Here is a 23,911-nt window from a genome sequence, read left to right on the forward strand (position 1 = left end):
GGTGATTACCCAAGCACTGTGATCGTTCCTTCCTCAGGATTACATTTCAACAGCCTGTGGCCAAAGTGCACCTTTGCATTGGGATATTTCTCAACAGCTGAGGAAACAAAGAAAGACAACTAATAGAAATGAAATTCCAATTCTTATTTCACTTAATCAAATTGAAATATTAATCATTTTCTGAGAACAGTGTGATAGAGATACTTATTCTTACCAATGTAAAAATGAGTTAGTTAAAAGGTAATTTGACAACTATTTGGCAAATGTTCCAGGATAATTTGGTAGCAAAAGAGATAAATAAAAATCAACTATCCTCATCTCAAAAAAAAAAAAAACTAATTCCATTATGCAGATTCTTATATCACTGTAATTGTTGGCACCCTAGGAAAGAAGCTGTCATCACATATTTTAAAAGTTTTCCCCAATTTAAGGCTTAATTTGTGATCAGAAATATTCAATCAAACTTCCTTTCTCATACTATGTCTGACTTTATATTTCTTTTTAGCAAGTCCTCTAGACTTCTAGCTCAATTTGTCATAAATATAGATTATTGATACTAATTCTTTTTGTAATCAAACACTGCAACAGTTAGGGGAAAATGAGTACGAAGATTTGAAACTTAATAAGTAGAATCAAATTATTTTAGTGCTTTCTTTGCCTGCTAACAATCTATAGTGTATTTCGTTTTCTGAATTATTAATTATGTTCTTATCATAGTAGTAAATTTATTTTTGTTCCTATTAGTTCTCATGGGCAGGAGATCTATAATTAGTGGTTATTTATTGTTCTTAAAGCTACAAATCAGAATGCAGGTGTTAGAGCTGGAATAGACCTCAGAGATGATTTATTTCAAAACTCTTCATCTTATAAATGGAATAACCAAGATCCTGGAGGGAAAGACAATTTGCCTGAGATCATACAAAGTAAAAAAATTAGGAAAAATAATCCAGAAGTCTGACTTCTGTACTTATCTCTCCTTTTCATCTCAGGTTTTGTCTTTTTTTTTGTTCTGCTTTGCTTGAGTTTGATTTGGGGTCTGAAGACTTTAAGATTCTTGGACATGGGATTAGAAGCTTTAGAATATTGAAATCTGAGATAAGCCTAAGACTGATCTGTGTTTAAGAAACCTTTTGACAAATAACTTGGAGAAGTCAGAGTTTACCTGAACCACTATGGGTGTCTTTTATCAATACAAACACAAAATGTGTTTGTGGAATCAACCTTTTTGTAAATTAAATTTTATTTTATTTTCAAATTAGATGTATAGTAATACATCCCAAAGAATTTTCCATGGAACACTAGTCCTGTGATATGCTCCCCAAAATAATTGTTCTGTGGTCAGTCATTAGAGAAATGCTCATACTTTGACCCTCCTGGCTGTGCTGTCCTGGTCCCCAGATATATGTTGCTCTAGAGTGCTTGAAATGCAGCTGGTCTGAATGGAGATGTGATGTACCCACTGGGTTTTGACAACTTAGTACCAAAAAATAAAAAGAATAAAATGTCTCATGAGTAGCTTTCTTACATTGATTGTACATTGAAATGATAATATTTTGGATATATTAGGTTAAATATACTATTAAAATTAATTTCACCTATTTCTTTTTAGGTTTTCTAATGTGGTTAATATAAAGTTTTAAATTATACATGTGGCTGGCATTTGTGGTCACATCTTAGACAGCATTGCTCTAGAAAATCCACACTGCAGACTAGTAGAATAAAGGCCCTGAGAAGTACTGTAAGAAAAGACTTTTAAAACTAAGTTGATGCAGGGTTTATTAAATTTACCTGACCACATATACTTTTTCTGTTTGTTTTACTTAACAATTATTAATAGCCCACCAAATAGTAAACTATGAAACAATCCTACATGAAAAGCTGATTCAGGGAAGTGACTTAGTTACAGTACTTTCAGAGGTGAGGCTCTTCTATTAGAAGGAATGAGCATTTATCTGTGGAATGGGTGGCTCACACATCTGATGCCATGTAAAGGAATAAGAGCTGTGTAAAAGAACTTTATATGTCAAACAAACTTTAGGAGTCAAGAGATTCAGCATTCTTTTTATCAACATATTTATGTCATTTATGAAATTGCATGCTGTGCAGTGCACCCCTAATGAAAAACAGGGGAGCATGCAAGATTGGATCTCCTTATTATTAGCAGGTGTTTCATATATTATATATAATACTGGAGGCAGTGACCATAATAGTTAAAAGCATGGACTTCGGAATAGACAAACTCAAGTTCAAATCCAGATTCTACTACTTATTAGCAGTGTAATCTGCTGCTCTGTGGAGCTCTCCAAGCCTCCTTTACCATCTATAAAACTGAGGTAAAAATAATTCCCACTTCACAGAGTTGTTTGGAGGGTTATACAAATTGATGCAATATAAAGCAATTAACATAGTGCCTGGTGCATCAGTGAATATTGTCTATTATTTTTATCAATAAATTCATAGGATACTCTTAAGAGATTATCTTAGGTCCACTATGCTACTTTTTCAAAAATCTGTTTTGTAGTTTCTTTTCTTAAGATCAACATGAATATATCAAGCAACCTAGCCCACCCCCACCTATCTACTCATCCAAAAGTCAGTCTTACAACTACAAGTAAAGAAGTAGAAATAAGAATACTAAGCCCTATATCTTAAGTACCTGGTGAATCAACTAGAGTGACCTTCCCTATCACTCCTCCTCCCAGTTGAATTCAATTCAACAGATATGTTGCAAACTCACCCTGGGTAGGGGACTGAGGAGAAACACAGATAAATCATTGGAACTTCTGCTCTCCAAAAATCCAAGGCTGCTGGAACGCATTGAGGGATTGATTGATTTAAAAGAAAGTAGAAATACTAATGGCATGCTTTGCATGGAATGAATCTGTTTAGTACAAATGCTGAAGAAGAGAAAAAACTATGATAAAGGGCTACATGGAATGTGATTGGATTGATTATCCAAGCTACAAATTTAATTTGCAATCCAGGGACTTTTCAATTAATAGGTAGGTCTTTTTAGTTACATGAGCATCTTCAGGCTTATACACCCCTTCCTCTTTCTCAACCTCCTAAACCCTGAATCTGTTTTGTCTCCTACAAATATCTTGAATCTATACCTCCCCCCAACCACTTGGCTATAGCTTTAGTCCAGGGCCTTGTTTTTGCACACAGGGATTATCATAATACTCTAAAATCTGCAGCCCTCTATCAGCCTTCACACTATTGCTTTTCATCTTTCTGATAAGAAAATCTAATTGTCTCTTTGAAAATTGTTACATCTGTATATCTGTTGTTCCACTAGACCATGAGTTCTTCACTGAGGAGTGAGCACTCATTCAATCCAGTGCCTAGAAAACAATAAGAATTCAATACACGCTGAACAAATGATTTTTATTTAGACCACTGATAAAATGAAAAAGAGATGCTGGAAGATGCATCACCACTACTTTTTTTTTTTTTTTTTTGCGGTACGCGGGCCTCTCACTGTTGTGGCCTCTCCCGTTGCAGAGCACAGGCTCCGGACGCGCAGGCTTAGCGTCCATGGCTAACGGGCCTAGCCGCTCGGCGGCATGTGGGGTCTTCGCGGACCGGGGCACGAACCTGTGTCCCCTCCATCGGCAGGCAGACTCTCAACCACTGTGCCACCAGGGAAGCCCTCTACTTTTAAAGAAACACTTTGTATTGTACATAGTCTTGCTCTTAATAACCCCCCCAAAAAGGAATAGTAAACAAATCTCAGTAAATCATGTGACAATCATTAGTCTCATGTGCTTTACAGAAAGTGACAACTGGTGAATAAAGCACTGCACTTACCAGTCAATAGATCCTTGTTTAGATTTTCTCTGCTTATAGAAAGAATATACTGCAAGAAAAATATAATAGATACTGTTTGTTTCTGAAGAATGGACAAATATGCTTCTATTTTATTCACTCAGCAATAGGAAATATTAATCATTTAGCAGAAGGTTGCAAGCTCAGTTTTATAACCATTTAACTAAGTAATTTTTTTCTATAAACACTTTAATCAAATACATGTTATACAATGTTCACGTTTAAACTTAGGTTCGATACTATAAAAAACAAACCTTTTTCTGATAGCAAAAACATTAGTTTCACTAAGATAGTTTTAACAATCAAACATAAATCTCATATATTCATCTTAGGTCTCTAAATCGAGCTGTGTAAAAAACTTCAGAAATGACAGCACTACTAGAATAAATGTACTATTTCCCAAAGAAACTACTTTGAAAGCCTTCATTTCGGTGTGAAAGGCTGTGTGTGTGTGTGGTGTGGTTGTGGTGGGGTGAGGGTTGCTAGGAGTAGGTGGAACCCAGCTGGGACATGTGTTGGTTGTTTCTGACTTCATAGGGCCAACTGTTCCATGAGACACGGTCAGAACAGTGCATAGGGCCCATGATATTTTCAGGGATTCATGAAAATATTTTAATTTTAGTTTATTTTAAAATCAGAAGAAAAATAAATATAATGAGTATATATAAGAATGAATCCAGTCTGGATTATATTCAAGATTAATATAATCTTTATATCAATGCACTCATACAATCTAATTTTCAATATTTATTGTTTTATAGAGAAAGGGTCTCACAAAGGCAAAAGTGCCTATCTAGAGCTCATGAAAGTCATAATGCAGTCTTGCAATTCAGGGCAAGTCTATTGTTTTAAAATTTTAAAGCATATAATTTTCCAAATTATGGGACATTACAACATTTAACACAAATATGGTAATTTATTAATCTTCACCTCATTCAAATATAGGCATTTAAAATTAACAGCTAAATCTATACATGGTGTAAAAATAACTTGGTCATGATACAGAAGCAGTGACTGAGGAGGAGCTTCCTGTGTCTTTGCTATAAATTAAAATTAACAGGGATGTCTTCATTCTCTGCCTCATGGTCGTTTTCGAGTCTTCTACATTATTAATCATTGCATTTCCATAGAAACCACACTTGTTATTCAAAGTATATTAGGAAACATTCAAATTATAAAGGCTTATTAATGTGAGGAAAATATTCTTTTCCTTTCACTTGATTCCTTTCAGGCTTAGTTGAGATAATCTGGGAACTAATAATCTGGGAACCAACAGACATGTCGGTCCTGCAGGAAGGCCAGGGAGAGTCCCGGTCTAATCTACTCCATATCTTTGAGCAGTATCTTATTATAACCAAAAGTTAGAGTCACTCACATCAAGCTTCACTTCTCCAATACATATTCTAAAAGGCTTATCTTGTGAAGAATGAGTAAGAATAAGAACAAACAAGTCAAGAGCTATAAAGTGGCCCTTGTAACCAAACCTAAAATAAGTAGGATAATCTCTTTTGGAGATTCGTAAGACAGTAGTTGCAGTGCTGACTTTTTCAAATATGCTAGGAAAAAATGTTTACATTCTAGTCCTGAAAGCCTTCAAATGAGAATGTTTTCTAGTAAGGGGGCACCATTTCTGTATTTTGGGTATAGGAGTTTAGCAAGAAGAATTGGAGGAACTCTGACCCGCTCTGTATATTGGAGAGTATTTTGATATTTGGCAACTGGGGAGGGAAATGGGAGGAACCAGTAAGACAGTCACCACAAGGGAGAAAGGGCAGAGAAATAACAGCTGGGGGAGGTAGGCTCAGAGAAGGGGGTATAGAAAGGATTTCAGAGGTCAAACTGTACACACTAGAAATTTATAAATTGTTTGCTGTGTCCTGTGCAAGGTGGACCTTCCATGACCCCCAAGTCTTCAGCATATTCATGTGTATTTTGAGTGAGTGCTTTTTGTATGGAAAATGGTGAAAATGGTGAGTTTCATGTGTGGCCATCATGGTACACAGCCAATACTAGAGGAGAGGGAGTGGACACCAAGAAGTCCATAGGACAGTAGGTAGGCTCCCTGAGCATTCAAAGGAATCCTGGGGTCATGGGGATGGCTTTGCACTTCCACAGTCTGTGGAATCGACCAATTCAAAGCAATTTTATATAGTTCTTAAAAGATAAGGAGACCCCATGTTCGACTCCAGTATAGAGACAGTTTTGCAAAGCTATAAATTTAGCATTAACTCAATTGCTAAGAATTGAGAAATGGCAAGACTGATGGGGAAGGATCATTTCCTCCTTCCATATTGAAGGCCCTGAAATGAGAACTCCCACCAACACGTTCAACTTCCTGGGGAGTCATTGGTGATGAAACTGCTCCTCTCTCTCTCTCTCTCTCTCTCTCTCTCTCTCTCTCTCTCTCTCTTTCTCTCTCTCTCTCTCTCTCTTTCTCTCTCTGTGAGGGTAAGGAAGTGAATTTTAGCCTCAAGTCCAAGTCACTCTTTTCATCTAGCTTCCCTGTTATTTTTGAACCATATCTTACTCCTTGACCTATCATACTTTATTGGTTCAGTCTCTGGGGAAGGGATGGATATGCTGAATTGGACCTCCTCAGCACAATGTTAATCCAAGAGAAAGGTGGGATGACTATTACGAGTCGCTCTCATTTTAGCAAAAAGAAACAGTGCAACTCAGCAGTACTACCAGCACTCCTCTGAGGGCCTCCTACACCATGCTCGCTGGCTGTTGTCTGTAAGGAAACCTGTCTTGTTTCTCCCTTGCTGCTGACCTCATGTGATCATGCAGCCAGTTTCTTTCTCCAAGGTGGTTGGAGTCAATGCATCTAAAGCTGCTGATCGCTGTAAGATTCTTTGCAAGTTTTCTCATCACTGGACACACGTGACACTTAAAAATTTACATTGTTTAGAAATTTGGTCTCACCCAACGTCCCTCCATAGATAGACTGTCATTTGATTGGAACAGTGTTATTTCGCTGCCAATCTAAGATTTAAACAAAATGTCTGTTTCAAGCCTCACCTTCTCTTCTCTGAAAATGAAAGCTTTCCTCCCTCTCTGAGCCATATAGCTGAGTGCCCCTGCCATCACTCGGGTGAGTTCTTTTCACAAGAACTTGATTACTATCTGTCCTCCCCAGGTTGCAAGCTCCTCTCCTGTTGCTCAGCAACTAGCACAGGGCATGGCTAGCATAGCACGGGAGGACAATTATTGCTTCCAGAAAAGATACATTTAGTTAGTGTAGTTTATACTTGACTTGCATGTGTAAATCTTACTTACCTATCAAGAAGAGGCAATTCTTTTCTTTCTTATAGCACCAAGCTCAATTTGGGGCCAATTAAACGGACATATTAATTATCTGAAGACATTTATCTGACTATGGATGGTCAGTGGACTTTCTTTCCCTTCCTTCCCCTGCCAGGCTCATGTATTAAGACTCTGTACCTAAGTTTTCATAATGCCAAAATAAGCAGGTTATTATTTCTAAAAAGTCATTAAATAGAAAATTTTAGTCCTTCCCCACTACCCCCTCATTCCCACTTAGTCGTTGGAATGTTTTACTTTTCAATTACTTTTTTTTTTTGCGGTACGCGGGCCTCTCACTGCTGTGGCCTCTCCCGTTGTGGAGCACAGGCTCCGGACGCGCAGGCTCAGCAGCCATGGCTCACGGGCCCAGCCACTCTGCGGCATGTGGGATCTTCCCGGACCGGGGCACGAACCCGTGTCCCCTGCATCGGCAGGTGGACTCTCAACCACTGCGCCACCAGGGAAGCCCTTCAATTACTTTTTAAATGCACGCAAAATTTACCATCTTAACCATTTTTAAATATACAGTTCGATGGCATTAAATACGTTTACATTGTTGCGCTACTATCAGAACCATCCATCCACAGAACTCTTCATCTTGTAAACCTGAAACTCTGTTCCCATTAAATAATAGCTCCCCATTCCTCCCTTCCTCCAGGCCCTGTCAACCACCATTCTACTTTCTCTTTCTATGAATATACCTACTCTAGATACCTTACATAAGCAGAATTATATAGTACTTAACATTTTGTGGCTGGCTTATTTAGCTTAGTTTATCTAAGGTTTATTTATGTTGTAGAATATCAGAGCTTCCTTCTTTTTGAAGGCTGAATGGTATTCCTTTTTATGTTGTATAGAAAACCTACACCTCTGCTGTGTGTCTCTCCTTTACTCTCATACTATTACCACACTCACCACACTTCTGACACCATATACATGTGGGAGTTTTCCTCAAACCAGCAATTCTCTGCAACTCCAGCTGGGCACCCTATAGTTTATTCTGACACTACTAACTTGGAGATGGCGTCAGACTCCACAGGTGAAAAGCTCAGCCCTACAAGACCATTCCTCTCCTTCACACGCCAATTGCAAATGCAGTTTGTCACCTGTGCTTCTGACTAATCAGCTATAAATCAGAAGTTGCCATGATCCCCTCTTCAAGTTCAATCAATTTGCTAGAGTGGCTCACAGAATTAAGGGAAACAGGTTACTTACATTTACCAGTTTATTATAAAGAATATGATGAAGGATACAGATGAACATCTAGGTGGAAGAGATGCATAGGATAAAGTATGTATTTGCCATCTCTGGGTGTGCCACTCTCCCAGTACCTCCATGTGTTCATGAACCTGGAAGCTCTCTGGACCCCATAATTTTGGGATTTTTATAGAGGCTTTATCATGTAGGCATGATGGATAATTAACTCCATTTCCAGCCCCTCTCCCGCCTCTGGAGAATGGGGGTTGTATCTGAAAGTTCCAAGCTTCTAATCATGAGTTGGTCTTTCTGGTGACCAGCCCCCATCCAGGAGTCCATCCAGAGTTACCTGGAAAGACACTGCTGTCACCCAGGAAATTCCAAGGGATTTAGAAACTCTGTGTAAGGAACCAAAGACCAAATATTAGAACAAAAGATGCTCCTAGTGTTTTTGTCACTTAGAAGATTACAAGGGTTTTAGGAGCCCTATGTCAGGAACCAGTGCAGAGACCTGTATGTATTTTTTCTATTATCTCACATTAGTATATACCACATTTTGTTTATCCATCCATCAATGGACATTTTGGTTGCTTTTACTTGTTGACTACTGAGAATAATGCTGCTATGATCATGGGTGTTCAAATATCTCTGCCAGACCCTGCTTTCAGTTCTTTTGAATATATACCTAGAAGTGGAATTGCTGAATCATATGGTAGTTCTATTTTTAATTTTTTGAGGAACCACCACACTGTTTTCCACAGTAGATGCACCAATTTACATTCTCACCCACAGGGTACAAGTTTCCTATTTCTCCACACCCTCACCAACACTTATTTTTTGATAGTAGTCACCCTAATGAGTATGAGGTGCTTCAGCTTCTTTAATCAGCACAAGATCCACAAAGACCTTACTCCCATGAGCATATGTGCTTTATTTCTTGCTACCCAAAGTGTGGTCTGTGGACCTGCAGCATGGACACCACCTGGGTGAATTTGGTTTGCAGAACCTCAGCCTCCACCCCAGCCCTACAGAATCAGACTGTGTATTTTAACAAGATCCCAGGTGAGTCTGAGAAGCGCTGATCTACCTACAATGGACGCTCTGCAGAGGATCAGAGAGTCAGAAGAATATGAACCTCACTTGGGCTCTGCAAAATGAGGCATTGCTGGATAAAGTAAGCTGAGGTTTTTCTATGGTTGATAGATTTATGGTACATTCATTCTCTCTCTCAAAGAAATAAACACAGAAAGAAAGTGTAATCAGATAAAAATACTTTGCCCAACTCTGTACATTACTATTTCAAAGATAAGAAGAAAAATACAAAGTAGGATAATGGATTTTCTTTCTTAAACACTACATCATCATCTGGCCTCTGTTTGAGAAATTATACAATGCTGAAATCATTTCCAGTTCATTCTATAAATTCTATTATAACTATTACAACTAGAATAATAATAATTTGAGAAAAGAGAGTCAGGGGGAGGCAATAGCATCATAAAACTTAAGTTTGCATAGCGTTGTTCTTGCATAGTATGCTTAACAATAAATACATGGTAATCTCTATCTAGTTGAAAGGAGATGGGAGGGAAAGGGCATCCCAGGCCAGTATGAGTGAAGCATAGAGGCATAAAACAGCCTAATAGCAATAACAATAATAACCATTATTGAATGGTTATTAGGGACTGGGCCCTTTCTAAGCATCTCATATGAATTAACTAGTATATGTTCTTGCATTCTAAACAGGCAAGCAATGTCAAAGATAGGGTTAGAGAAGAAAGGCAGGGCCAACAGACAAGTAACAGAACAGAAAGTAGCAGGTTCCAGACATTAGACTCAGTTATTACCATTTTACAAGAAAAGTATCTCCAGTTAAACCTACCTGTGACTTTGTCCCATAGGGAATTGCAGACTTTTTTCCTGAAAGAGAGTGAATCATTCTTGCTCTCATGGGGATACCTTGGGATACAATCTGAAATAAAATCAGAAATATCAATTTCAATTTCCATAATGTGGCATCATGCAAATAAGATAGATATCGATTTTAAAATGTGCTTATTCAAGTATTTTCCAAAAATCAAAAAATGTAAAGGTCCATGAGAACACAGTATGGTAGAAAATCAATAAAAACTATGTTCCTGCAAATTTTACTTTTTAGGTTTTTTTTAACCTTTAGATTTTAGAATAGACGTCAAGTTTATTTGGTCTAAAGCAAATATTACAAGCGAAGAAATGGTTCATTGTCAGAGAGATTAAGTTATTTTTCTCATGATCACAAAAGAGAGTAATGCATGAGGAGTAAATCCCAGGATTCCTGAAATCCAGTGCAAAGTGCTTTCCTACACATGCTTAAGAAAAATGTGGAAATGCAAATGGCAGTTATATTGACTTATATATCATTTCAAAGACACACTGTTGCAAAAGTGCTATCAATAAAAATATATTATTTCTCTTCACATTTCCAAGAGACATGATAGTGAGAAGTTTGGCAACATTGAATCCATATAAGGAAAATCTGCAACAGGCACACAATCCAAACACTGAGAGCTCATTGGTTTCAGAATTTAGAAGTTTTCAAATTTTAGCTAGGCAATGTAGTGCATATGTGGTTATTATATGACACACAGAGGAGTCTAGGGCACCACCCCTAATACAATATTTCTTTAGTAAAACACATTCACACGAAATGAGATTTTTTTAAAAAAGCCTATAAAGAGCCTCACATCAGGTCAAGTTTGCTGCTGAGCGGGTGATGAAAAAGCTTTCTAGTCCCAGAACTTCTGGAGTACAGAGTTGTGGATAAGAGATTATGGACGTAAGTAGTCAAAAGAACGGAGTTCGCCCGCCTCCTCTCACCCTGGATGCCATCTCAGATCACACTTCTGTAGGCAGAGGTTCACGATACTGTTGAGAGCCCAGTGTCAGAAGTGATGATCAAGTTCCCATCTGATACAGTATCTGCCTGCCCCACAACCTGCTCTGGTCCCCCCAGGTGCCTCAAGTGTGAAATGTTCACCCTGTTGTGAAATTTAGAAGTTTGAAAACCTTTGTAAAATGAGCTCTCATGCAGAGGTTTTTTTGGCATTAAGTGGTGCTTTGAACTAGGAGAAATCAAGACCGTGCAGTTGTTGAAAAACAGCAGATATTATTTTCTATAAGGAAAATGCATTAACAAGGTACCTGATCTTCCAGGCCAATGGATTTCAAGGCTTGTCGTCCTCTATAAGAAAGGGCCAAATTAATGCTTCTTCCACGTGCAAATTTAGTCACTCGGATATCTAAGATATTGGAAGTAAACCCCATGTTACACACACTTTCTTATATCCTAATACGGGATGAGCATAGAGCACCCGAAAAACTGGTGCCATCTGGACCAAATTAAAAGACCTTGTTAACTCTTTTAAAGAAAACACGGATAGTAATATATTTGCATTAAATTAAATTTAGATAGTTGAGGTTTTTAATGAAATCTAACAGTGCATCTCTTAAATATTTTTTCTTTTTAAAATCTAAGGAGTTGCCAACAAACAAATAAAAGGATGCTCAACATCACTAATCATTAGAGAAATGCAAATCAAAACTACAATGAGGTATCACCTCACACTGGTCAGAATGGCCATCATCGAAAAATCTATAAACAGTAAATGCTGGAGAGGGTGTGGAGAAAAGGGAACCCTCTTGCACTGTTGGTAGGAATGTAAATTGATATAGCCACTATAGAAAACAGTATGCAGGTTCTTTAAAAAACAAAAATAGAACTACTATACGACCCAGCAATCCCACTACTGGGCATATACACTGAGAAAACCATAATTCAAAAAGAGACATGTAGGGACTTCTCTGGTGGCACAGTGGTTGGGAGTCCGCCTGCCAATGCAGGGGACACAGGTTTGAGCCCTGGTCTGGGAAGATCCCACATGCCACGGAGCAACTGGGTCCGTGAGCCACAACTACTGAGCCTGCGTGTCTGAAGCCTGTGCTCCGCAACGAGAGAGGCCACAATAGTGAGAGGCCTGCGCACTGCGATGAAGAGTGGCCCTCGCTTGCCACAACTAGAGAAGGCCCTTGCACAGAAACGAAGACCCAACCCAACCATAAAATAAATAAATAAATATTTTTTTTAAAAAAAGAGAGAGACATGTACCACAATGTTCACTATAGCTCTATTTACAATAGCCAGGGCATGGAAGCAACCTAAGTGTCCATTGACAGATGAATGGATAAAGAAGATGTGGTACATGTATGCAATGGAATATTACTCAGCCATAAAAAGAAATGAAGTTGAGTTATTTGCAGTGAGGTGGATGGACCTAGAGACTCTCATATAGAGTGAAGTAAGTCAGAAAGAAAAACAAATACCGTATGCAAACACATATATATGGAATCTAAAAAAAAATGGTTCTGAAGAACCTAGGGGCAGGACAGGAATAAAGATGTAGATGTAGAGAATGGACTTGAGGACACGGGGAGGGGGAAGTGTAAGCTGGGAAGAAGTGAGAGAGTGGCATGGACATATATACACTACCAAATGTAAAATAGATAGCTAGTGGGAAGCAGCTGCATAGCACAGGGAGATCAGCTCGGTGCTTTGTGACCACCTAGAGGGGTGGGATAGGGAGGGTGGGAGGGAGATGCAAGAGGGAGGGGATATGGGGATATATGTATATGTAAAGCTGATTCAGTTTGTTATAAAGCAGAAACTAACACACCATTGTAAAGCAATTATACTCCAATAACAATGTTAAAAAAAAAAAGAAAAAAAATGTAAGGAGGAAGAAGTCAAAGAATCAGAACAACATCTCACGTTATTCAGTATTGTCTTACCTTCTCTAGCTTCATACACATTAACTTGGAAATTCCTCTTGGCAAGGAAGCATGCATTTAATGATCCCACCTAGGAATCAAAGCAATTTTTTTCAAATTTTTATCTGATTCCACAAATACAGGGAATTTTTGCTGGCTAAATGCAACATCATGTGTGGTCATAGCCTCAGTCATTACACTGATTTACTCAATCACTACAGGAAAATACCATTTGCAAAAATAATGGGATTAACTCAACATTAAGTGGTATAATTTTCAAGGAAGTTTTGGTTTTTCCTTTTTTTTTACTTTTGTATGATGAGATATAACTTTCATACAGAACAATCATAAACCATGTGTACTGTTTACAGAATAATTAGAAAGCGAACACCCATATAGCCACTCTGATCAAAAAGTAGAACATTGCCAATCTCCTATGTCTCCCCCAAACTCCTCCCCGGTTACAATCCCCAAACTTTCACCTAGAGGTAAACATTCCGACTTTTGTGATAACCAATCTTTGCTTGTTTATATTTTTACCACTTAGGTATACCTCCCTAGGCAATATAATTTAATTTTGTCTGCTTTTGAATCAGATAATTAGAATCACACTTGTGTATTATTTTTGCAGATGTTTCTTTAACTCAATAATATGCTGATGAGATCCATCCATATGATCTCGCATAAAATCCACTTTCATTACTGTATGATTCTTCATTATGTGAAATCTCACAGACTATTTAACTGTTTTACTGTTGAAGGACATTTGAGTTGTTTCTGTCCAGAGAATATTATTTTTTCCAGTTTTATTGAGATCTAATCAATATATAAATTGTATAAATTTAAGGTATACAGCATAATGGTTTGATAGATGTGTATATTGTGAATTGATGGCCTGGGTTAATTAACAATGCTGCAAAGAACATTTCTGTACATGTGTCCTGGCACACATGTGCATGATTTTTCTCTAGGGTTTTATGCACAGAAGTGGAATCCCTGGTCAAAGGTTTATGTATCTTCACCTTTATTATGCCAAACTGTTTCAAAATTTTATACTAATGTGTTTTCCTACCAGCAGCTTCTGAGAGTTCATCTTTGCTGCCAGCATTTGGTGTTCTCAAACTTTTAAACATAGTAGTGGTTGGGTAAGGTGAGGAGGAGTATAGATTTAATTTACATAAATAAATAGTTATTAATAAAGAGATTGAACACTTTTTCATATATTGATTACCTATTTGCATCTCCTCTCTTGTAAAGTGTCTGTCTTGCCCATTTTTGGTTGAGTTGTCTGTTTTTTCTTCTATCGATCATTTGAGCTATTCAGAGATCTGAGTACAGGGTCTGTCATTTTTAAATGTTGCAAATATCTTCTTCCATTCTGTGGCTTGCTTTTTAAACTATATAGTATCTTTAATGATGAGAATCTATTTTAATGTAGTCACATTTAAGAATCTTTTACATTATTGTTAATGCATTTGGTGTCCTGCTTAAGAAATCCTTCCCTACTTTGAGATTATAACAACGTTTTTGTATATTGTCTTCTCAAAGCTTTATAGCGTTGCCCTCCTAAATAGCTTTATATAGGTTGCAGTGATTAATGCCTCACCACTAGCAACTTAAATTTAAGAACGCCATCTATATTTAATTATCACACTCGAATTTTCAGCAGCATTCAATACTGTTAACTAACCTTTCTTCTTGAAACACTAAATTTCCTTCATTTTCTGTTTTTTTCCATACATCTCTGGCCATTGCCTCTTTCTGTCTTTCACCCTTGCAAAGAAGGACAATCAAATGTTGGGGCTTCTTAAACCTCCATCCTGGTCTATCTTCCACATCCATGGTGATGCAAAAACTTACATCTCCCACTCAGATCTCTTTTTTGAGCTCATGCATATAGATGTTTAATTGATGTACCTTTTTAAATGTCTCAAAGCACCTCAGAATCAACAGATACAAATAGAAACTTGTGACCCTTGCCCCAAATTGTGTCAGTTCTCTTCACATGGGATAGATGGGATGTCTCAATGAATGACATCTCATCCATCCAGTTGCTCAAGCTAGAAATCTAAGAGTCGTCTGTGGCACCTCTCTCTCTCTCATTCTCCACATCCAATCCATTCCAAGTTCTGCCAATTCTACCCTGTAATGTTTCTCCATCTATCCATCTCTTTTCATTTTCACCATTCTGCTGCTAGTTATCATAATCATTGTGCTCGATTAATGTCGTTTCCTTTTTATTCTACCAGCATTCATCTGACTTCTTGACCATTGATTCTCCACAAGCAGCCATTTGGTGTAATAGTGAAACAGGTCATTTGAACGAAATCTTCTGCTAAGAGAAAAAGAAAGCCCAGGCAGGTGAACTTGGCATTTGGAGCCACACCTAGGGTTATCTACTGATTACAGGGGAGGCAAAGAATTTCAACAGAATTTTTGATAGATTCATGAAGTTAGAGGGACAAAATCTGGAGTGTAGGACATGTACCCCAACCTCCTGTTCAGGAGGGTTTAATAAATGCCCAGGCTTTGGGTTAGGACCCTAAACAGGTATATCTTAGAAGTAGGGTAAACTGGAAATAAATCAATGATCAAAAGGACCAAAGTAGGCTTAGGAACCATCTCTAGCCCTGATTGGATTATGTTCATCTGGGATTGCTGGTGACCACAGCCACCTGACAGAAGCAAACATAATCTTCTCAGAGAAAAATGACATCATTGTAGGCCTAAGATTTTCTCCATAATATTTTTACATTATGGAGATCACATCACTGTTCTGCCCCAGCTTTGCTAGCCTTCTTTCAGCTGCTTGTACTCATCATGCTCTCCCTCACCAAAAGATTTCTGTGGCTTACAATCTTCTTCTCTTTCCTCTTTTTCTAGTAAATGCCCATTCATCCTCAGGTCTCCACTCAGCTTTACTTCCTTAAGGAAGCCTTCTTCAGCCACTCTAACTACCTCAAACCCCTTCTTATGAGTTCTCATAGTGCTACAGACTTTTCCTTTGAGAAATGTTAAGGGTTGAATTGTGACACCCCCAAATTCATATGATGAAGTCTTAACCCCAGTAACTCAGTGTGACCTTATTTGGAGACAAGGTATTTACAGAAGTAATTAAGTTAAAATGGGGTCACTAGGGTGCCCCCAAATCCAATATGATGGGAGTCCTTATAAAAAGGGGGATTTGGATACTGAAACACTCATAGAGGGAAGATGATGTGAAGAGACACAGGGAGAAGACGTCCATCTACAAGCCAAGGAGAGAGACCCGGAACAGATCTTTCTCTCACATCCCTCAGAAGGAGCCAACCCTCCTGACACCTTGATTTTAGACTTCCAGCCTCCAGAACTGTGAAACAATAACTATTTATTTTTTAAACCACTTGTTTGTGGTATTCTGTTACGGCAGCCCTAGGAAACTAATACAAAGTGCTTATCACAATTGAAAGTTTACATCCTTAGGGTGATTCTATAATCAATATCTGTCTACCCCACTAAGCTGCAAACTGTTTTTGTTCACCATTTATCCCTGCCCAAAACCATTGTGTTTGCAACATAATCAGTACCTGATCAATATTTGTTGAATGTATAAATGAATGGTAGAGATTACATTTTTAAATAAAATTTATAACCAAACCAAGCCAAATTATATTGAGCATCTGTTATGCATGATTTAATCTGCTAGATTTTAGGGATCTAAAGATTGTCAAGCTAAGTACTCAGGCCCACTGACACCTAATTTAGTTCTGGTGTCAATCTAGTTCAATCTAGTTTAATCTAGTTCAAGAAGAGACAAACATATAAACTAATCAATGTTTAGTAGATTTTATATAAAAATTTTGCAGATCCCCCACAGTATCTGGATTTCATATATGGGTTGGTTAAAAAAAATATAATAAATTTAATCATAAAACATTTATATATAATTTTTAAATAATTATATGTTTTAGTCATATAATTTTATTCCATTTACCCAATGTTTTGTGCATATAGATTGAGATACCTTTCCCTGCAAAATAATTCTCAGCCCAGAGGTGGAAATCAATGTTAAAAGAAAGAAAAAAAAAGGACTAAAGGAAATCTTACAGAACATACAAGGAAGGGATTAATTTTGCCTTAAGGGATCTAGCAGATTGTATTTTTCAAAGATGGTCATAACAATACCTCTTCTGTTATTTGATCTCAACACTCCTTCAGCAAGAAGTGGAGTTTATTTCTTCACTTTCTTGAATCCAGGAGGGCCTGTGATAGCCTTGATCAATAAAATGCAGTAGAAGCGACATCTGAGCCATTTCCAGGCATAGTCCTTAGCTGGCCTGGAAGCTTCTGCTTCCTGCCATTTGGAAGCCAGTGATCATATAAGAAGAGTACCTATCTGGAGGCTGTTATGTGTGAGAAACCCAAGCCACATGGACAGTACCCATGCAGTTGCTCTAGTTAAGAGCCTCAGCTGAGCGTTTCACCCATCAACAACCAACACAAACTGCCAGCCATGGGAGTGTGCCATCTTGGACATCCAGCTTAGTCAAGCCTTCAGATGACTGCAGCCCCTGGTATATGGCAGAACACCCACAGAACTGTGAGGCGTAATAATAGATTGTTGTTTTAGGCCACTAAGTTTTGGGGTAGTTTATTACACAGCAATAGATAGCCAGAACAAAGGGATTGGTAAAAGCTTACTAGAGAAGACTATGTTTCAGTTGAGTTGAAGAATGAAACTATTTTGACATGTAGAGAAGAAGCAAATTGATAAAGGGTATGAATCCTTTGGAATTTTAGAAACAACTTTCAAGAGATATAGAAAAATGATTATTTGAAAAATATTTATTGATTCCTAAGTATTACAAGAATCTTTGTTAGGCATTAAAAGTGATCCAAAGATAATACATAATGGCTGTCCCAAGGGAGTTCACAGTCTTGGCTGGATCTTCATTTTTTCAAATATTATTCACATATTTATTTAGCACATATATATTGATTTTTTCCTATGTGCCAGCTCTGTGCTAGATGCTAAGGATACAACCAAGAGCAAGATATATCTCGATCTCTCAAGGGGATTACAGTCGATTATAACACAGTGATAAATAGCATGGTGGGGGAAGTACAGCTATGAGAGTACGGAGAAAGGATCCTTAACCCAAATGTAGGGTTACAGAGTAAAATAGGGTATGACTTCTCAGAAAAAAATGAAATCTAACCTGAGACTGAAAGATTGAGTGGGAGTCAGCCAAATAAGTGTGGGTGGGTCAGGAGGAAGAGGGTTCTAAGCAGAAGGAACACATGATAAAGGTTAAAAATAACTACTAGAAAGAATAAAACAGAAATCCAATTAAAGAAACAATAATAATAATGTACAAACCCAACAAGAAGTTGTTATGTATCATTCATTCATTGCTCTAACTCATTTAATCTTCTCTGCAGCCATATGAAGTAGATACTTTATTATCTTGTTTTACAGATATGGAAATTGAGGCACAGAGAAGTTAAGTGGCTCACCTAAGGTAACACAGCTAGTGAGTGCTGGAGTTGGTATCAAGATTCAAATGGATCCAATCTGTCTCCAGAACACAGCCTCTTAATCAATAAAGTAGAAGTATGGGTGAATAGCATACAGTTGAAGATTGAGACCATGAATTAAAAGTGGCCCCAAGATTTGAGGTTTTGTTATATTTTTTTCATTGTAGCACTGAACAGCTTGGATTCTATGGAGAGGAAGAAAACCACTGGAATCAAGCAGAGTGGGATCCATCCATTTGGATGGAATAGAAAGCAAGGAGTTGAAGTATTATTTGGATTGATGAACAGTAACAATTAAGTTGGATGAGATGAAAGGAAAACAGAGAGGACTGATAAATGGGGGGAGTCGGAGTTCCCTGTGAAGAATAGATGTAGGAGAAGCAACTGAATGAGAGAGCTAGTAAGTTAGGAGGCTTTGAACAGAGAGTCTTAAATCCAACACTATTATCGTAGATGAGGCACTTCTGTGGAATGACAAGGTCGAGGTCCAGGATGTGGTCATGGGACTTGGAGACTGAAGTATGGTGGAGGTGGAAGGGATTGAAAGCACAGAGTTCTAGGAACTAACAGGCTAGGGAATTGGTTGGGTCTTCAATGTAAACTTTGATAGTCACTCAGTGTGATGTCAGGGCTGGGGTATAGAAGAAAGATTATGAAGTCTTCAGTATTGGGTAGAAGTGGCCTAGAGGTTGATTGATGACCACAGTGAGGGGACAGAGGTGATATAAGTAGTATAAGTAACCTCAAATGATTTGCACATAAAAATGGAGACAGGGCTGGAAGTTTCGGTGTAGAGTAAGGGTACCATGGCAACTCCCAATCTTGAGATACTTGAGCTGTGGGAGAAGGCTGCAAGAGAGCTGCTGTCCTCAGGTTTAAGCTAAGGCCAGGAGTCTGAGGGAAAATGCAATAAGTAAAGCAAAAACACTGGAAATTTTGCCTACAAAAAACAGATCCAGTGGGCTCTGTGGAAGATTTTGGAAGGGAAGGGAGAAAAGAGAAGTTCAGCAGGGAGACAGGAATCACAGATATGGATGAGGGTACACCTGCGAGGGCACACTTAACTAGAGGAGCTCTGAGATGTGAGGCTGCTGTGTTCTCAGCAGCCCCCAGTGGATGTGGGGATTAAGGAGAGGGGCTTGCACCTGGGCAGTGTTTAGGGGCCCTATTAGTACAATTGTAGGCACAGGAGGACCTGAGTCCTCTTCTATTTACTCCACCTGAGTTTTTTTTCTCTGCTCCAAGGCAACTTAACGTCTAAGCACTTAGATATTCTTTTTCTTAATAATCTGATGGTTCAGGGCTTGTGTCTCCTCTCACCATGGATACTGCAGCCACCTAACTTTCTTCATGTTATTCAATTTCTGTAGACTGTGATGGTTATTTTGTAGTCAGTCCCTATTTAAACCATTAAGTGTGTGGAAAGTTTAAAAATTTAATTTTGCAAAGCAATTCACATATTTAATATCCTGAAAGGCCAACCAAGAAATCCATGTTGAATTATTTTGTTAAATAAATATACCAGAGGTAAGGGGTGGTAAGTAGGCAGAACATAGAGGATTTTTAGGACATTGAAAATACTCTGTATGATACCCTAATTTTATACATTTATCCAAACCCACAGAATGTACAACACCAAGAGTGAACAAGGTAAACTATGAAATTTGAGTGATAATGATGTATCAATGTAGGTTCATCAACTGCAGCAAATATACCATTCTGGTGGGGGTGGTTGATAATGGGGCCAGAGGTATATGGGAAATCTCTGTATTCCCCTTAATTTTGCTGTGAACCTTAAACTGTTCTAAAAAATATACTCATAATAAGTAAGTAAGGACTTCCTTGGTGGTCCAGTGGTGAAGAATCTGCCTGCCAATGCAGGGGACACAGATTCGACCCCTGGTCCAGGAAGATCCCACATGCTGCAGGGCAACTAAGCCCACGCACCACAACTACTGAAGCCTGCGCACTCTAGAGCCCGTGCTCCGCAACGAGAGAAGCCACCACAATGAGAAGCCCGAGAACCACAACAAAGAGTAGCTCTCACTCGCCGCAACTGGAGATAGCCCGTGCGCAGCAACAAAGAGCCAGTGCAGCCAAACAAAAAAAAAAGTAAGTAAATAAATAAATAAGCAAACCATTTTTTCCTGTGTAGCCACTACTTAAATTGAGAACACATTACTTGCTAACATTTGATGTGTCTGAAGAGATCATTACAAATTGCTTCCCTCTTAATCCCTCAGTCTGAAGTGACTTCACCTTGTATTGTCATCATTTTCTCATCAGTGATCAAGCTATCTCAGCTGACAGTATGACTTGGTGCTTGGCATAAAAAACTGTGTGTCTTAATATCTTTTTCATGCCTTTCTTCACACCTTTCCAGCAAGGCCCTGGACTCTTTTGTGTTTCACTAATCACAGCTCCTTTGATCTTTTTTCTTTTTTTCGGTACGCGGGCCTCTCACTGTTGTGGCCTCTCCCGTTGCGGAGCACAGGCTCCAGACGCTCCGCGGCATGTGGGATCTTCTCAGACCGGGGCACGAACCCGTGTCCCCTGCATCGGTAGGCGGACTCTCAACCACTGCACCACCAGGGAAGCCCTCCTTTGATCTTCTTAATTCCCTTTTTTCCTCCCCTGATTTCTTCCAGCTTATGAAAAGTTGCCTGCCTATCTTCCTTTCACATGTGTGTTAAAGAATATCTAGTAAGGGCAATAGTAGTAAGTTGTATCAAGGAAAAGAAAAACTGTAAGCTAACTAAAGTTCATACAATAAAATAAATTTCTTCCAAAGGCTAAATTGCTCTATAGCATTAGGGAAAAAAATAGAAAGGCTAGATAGAATAAGTCTCACTGAAGGAAAAGAGAAAGGATTGTGAAACTCCTCTTTCTTTCACAGTATTATAATCATAACTGCTTCTTTTATGTTTGTGGAAAGCAGGACAGGGGAAGGATATTGATCAGGAGACCAACTGGGTCAGGAAAGTTGGAATGAGGCTAGAGGAAATAATTTAGAAATGAGTTTTTCTTACTGGGAAAACAGACCAGGGAGAAAGACAGTAGGATACACAAGCCACGATCTAAACAATGAAAGGTCAGTGAACCTAATATAGGGAAATTGTGTAACCGAGCAGGACCCTTTAGGGCCATCCCAGGGCATGCCCTTCCTCCATGTCCTCTGCTTTAGCTGTTCTCTGAAGTACCTAGATAATAGTATCTGATGCACATTTCCTGAGTTGTTTTACAGATATGAACCCCTCCCCCCCCACACCAAATGGAAGGTGTTAACTACTTGGTGACCATGAGCACACAGCCCCCACACCTCCTGAAGCCTAAGGATTGATAATGTTAACCCCTGTGACACTGCTCTGTTACCTCACTATCGACGAACCAGAGAATTGTGCATGAGCTGATCACATGCCCTGCGATACCCACCCCTCACCTGGCCTTTAAAAATGCTTTGCTGAAACCTTCAGGGAGTTCCGGGTTTTCTGGGCACGAGCCACCGTCTCCTGGCATGGCCCTGCAATAAAGCTTCCTCTGCTCCAAACTCCAACATTTTGGTTTGTTTGGCCTCACTGTGTGTCAGGCAGACGAACTTGCCTTTGGTGACAATGACAGAAAAGTGGAGAAACTGAGACTCAGAAGCAAGAAATCCATTCATCTGTTTCCTGGGAATTCAACTTGAATTATAGAGTAAATGAGCTGTAACAAATGACATACAAACAAGAGTCTCAGTGACTGAGTTCAGAACAGGCTCAGTTCCAAGCCAATGGTGGGCCAATGGTCTACTTTCATGGGTTTGTTATGTTACTTTTCTTTGACCAAAATTTGATTCCAGGATCTTGGGAGATGAAGCTGACTCAGGTGGAGATTCTCCTTCAATCCTTTCTAAGGTTGGAAGTGTTGATCTCTACCTCTCTAACACTTCTTGTGTTTACCAATTGAGCATGTATAAATGGTTCCTCATGAGGTAGAAGGAAAAGAAGGAACCTCAGGTGATATGGACACAATAGGGTTAAATATAATCTTGGTTCATGAAAATATCAAGGGCTAGAGAGGATGAGGGCCAATAGGATCTATTATGCATTGCTTGCAATGATCTCAAGTTGAGTATTCACATCACTGACAAATCGGCAATTCCTCTTCAAGGCATATACCCAAGAGAAACTCCAGGAGACACATGCCAGGATATCCAGAGCCACAGTTTTCATAACTAAAAATAAACGAAATACTGGAAGCAGCCTAAATAGCCATCACAGAGGTATGGACAAATAAATTATGGTATATTTACACAATAAAATACTACAATATGAATATATTAGTAACACTACAAGTAAAAAGAACATGTCCCAGATGACTTCATACTGCGTGATGCTCATATAATAAAGACAACTACAACTAAACCACAGATACATGTATATAACAATTTTTAGAAGTATATATTTTATAGAATTTTTTTTTTTTTTTTTGTAGTACGTGGGCCTCTTAATGTTGTGGCCTCTCCCATTGCAGAGCACAGGCTCCAGATGCGCAGGCCTAGCGGCCACGGCCCATGGGCCCAGCCGCTCCGCGGCACGTGGGATCCTCCCGGACCGGGGCACGAACCCGCCCCCCCTGCATTGGCAGGTGGACTCTCAACCACTGTGCCACCAGGGAAGCACCAGAAGTATATATTTTTAGGAGCATATTATTTATGTGTGTATATATATGATCAGCATATATCATATATACATAAAACTTTTATATATATAAAATCAAGAGAATGATAAACACGAGATTCAGGCCAATGTAATGGGTGGGAGAGAAGCACAGAGACTGTTATAAGTCATTCAATGTATCAATTCCAGGTTGAGTGGCGAGTTCAAAAGTACTGCTGCTTATTATTATTAATAAACACACAAAAGAATAAACAAAAATGCCTTCTCCAAGACCAGTCATAATAAGGCATCCAATTCTGTATAACTAAGGTTTGAATAAAATTAAAAGAAAAAATATTGGTAGATGTTACATAAATTCAACTAGAAGGATTAGTTAACATGGCTAATAAAGTACTTTTCAGACTCTAACTTTATTTCTCCTTCTTACTTTGTGTAAAATGCACTTAATCAGGGATGAAGTGCCTTGTTTAGTTGTTACACAGGCAAAAAGGCTAGCAAGACATAAAGATATAAATGCAAAGGAAAATGTGTGTACATCATTCTGAGCACACCACAAACTCTCGGTTAAGGCACAGCTGGTTCCTATAAATCAATAGGGGAGGAGG

At 38.6% G+C, this 23,911-nt stretch overlaps 1 protein-coding gene across 1 annotated transcript in view; it reads right to left on the reverse strand.

Moving 5' to 3' along the window:
• Positions 1-23,911, reverse strand: part of KMO (kynurenine 3-monooxygenase) — a gene marked incomplete at both ends in the record, with an annotated part of 54,013 nt that overhangs the window by 20,500 nt on the left and 9,602 nt on the right. Inside the window, 5 exons of the mRNA XM_079941645.1 lie at positions 10-97; positions 3,811-3,859; positions 10,211-10,300; positions 11,509-11,606; positions 13,153-13,222. Of these exons, the coding sequence (XP_079797771.1) occupies positions 10-97; positions 3,811-3,859; positions 10,211-10,300; positions 11,509-11,606; positions 13,153-13,222 (395 nt within the window). The remainder of the gene's footprint in view (positions 1-9; positions 98-3,810; positions 3,860-10,210; positions 10,301-11,508; positions 11,607-13,152; positions 13,223-23,911) is intronic.

This window comes from Stenella coeruleoalba, assembly GCF_951394435.1.
Source record: "Stenella coeruleoalba genome assembly, chromosome: 1".
NCBI classification, from domain to species: Eukaryota; Metazoa; Chordata; class Mammalia; order Artiodactyla; family Delphinidae; genus Stenella; species Stenella coeruleoalba.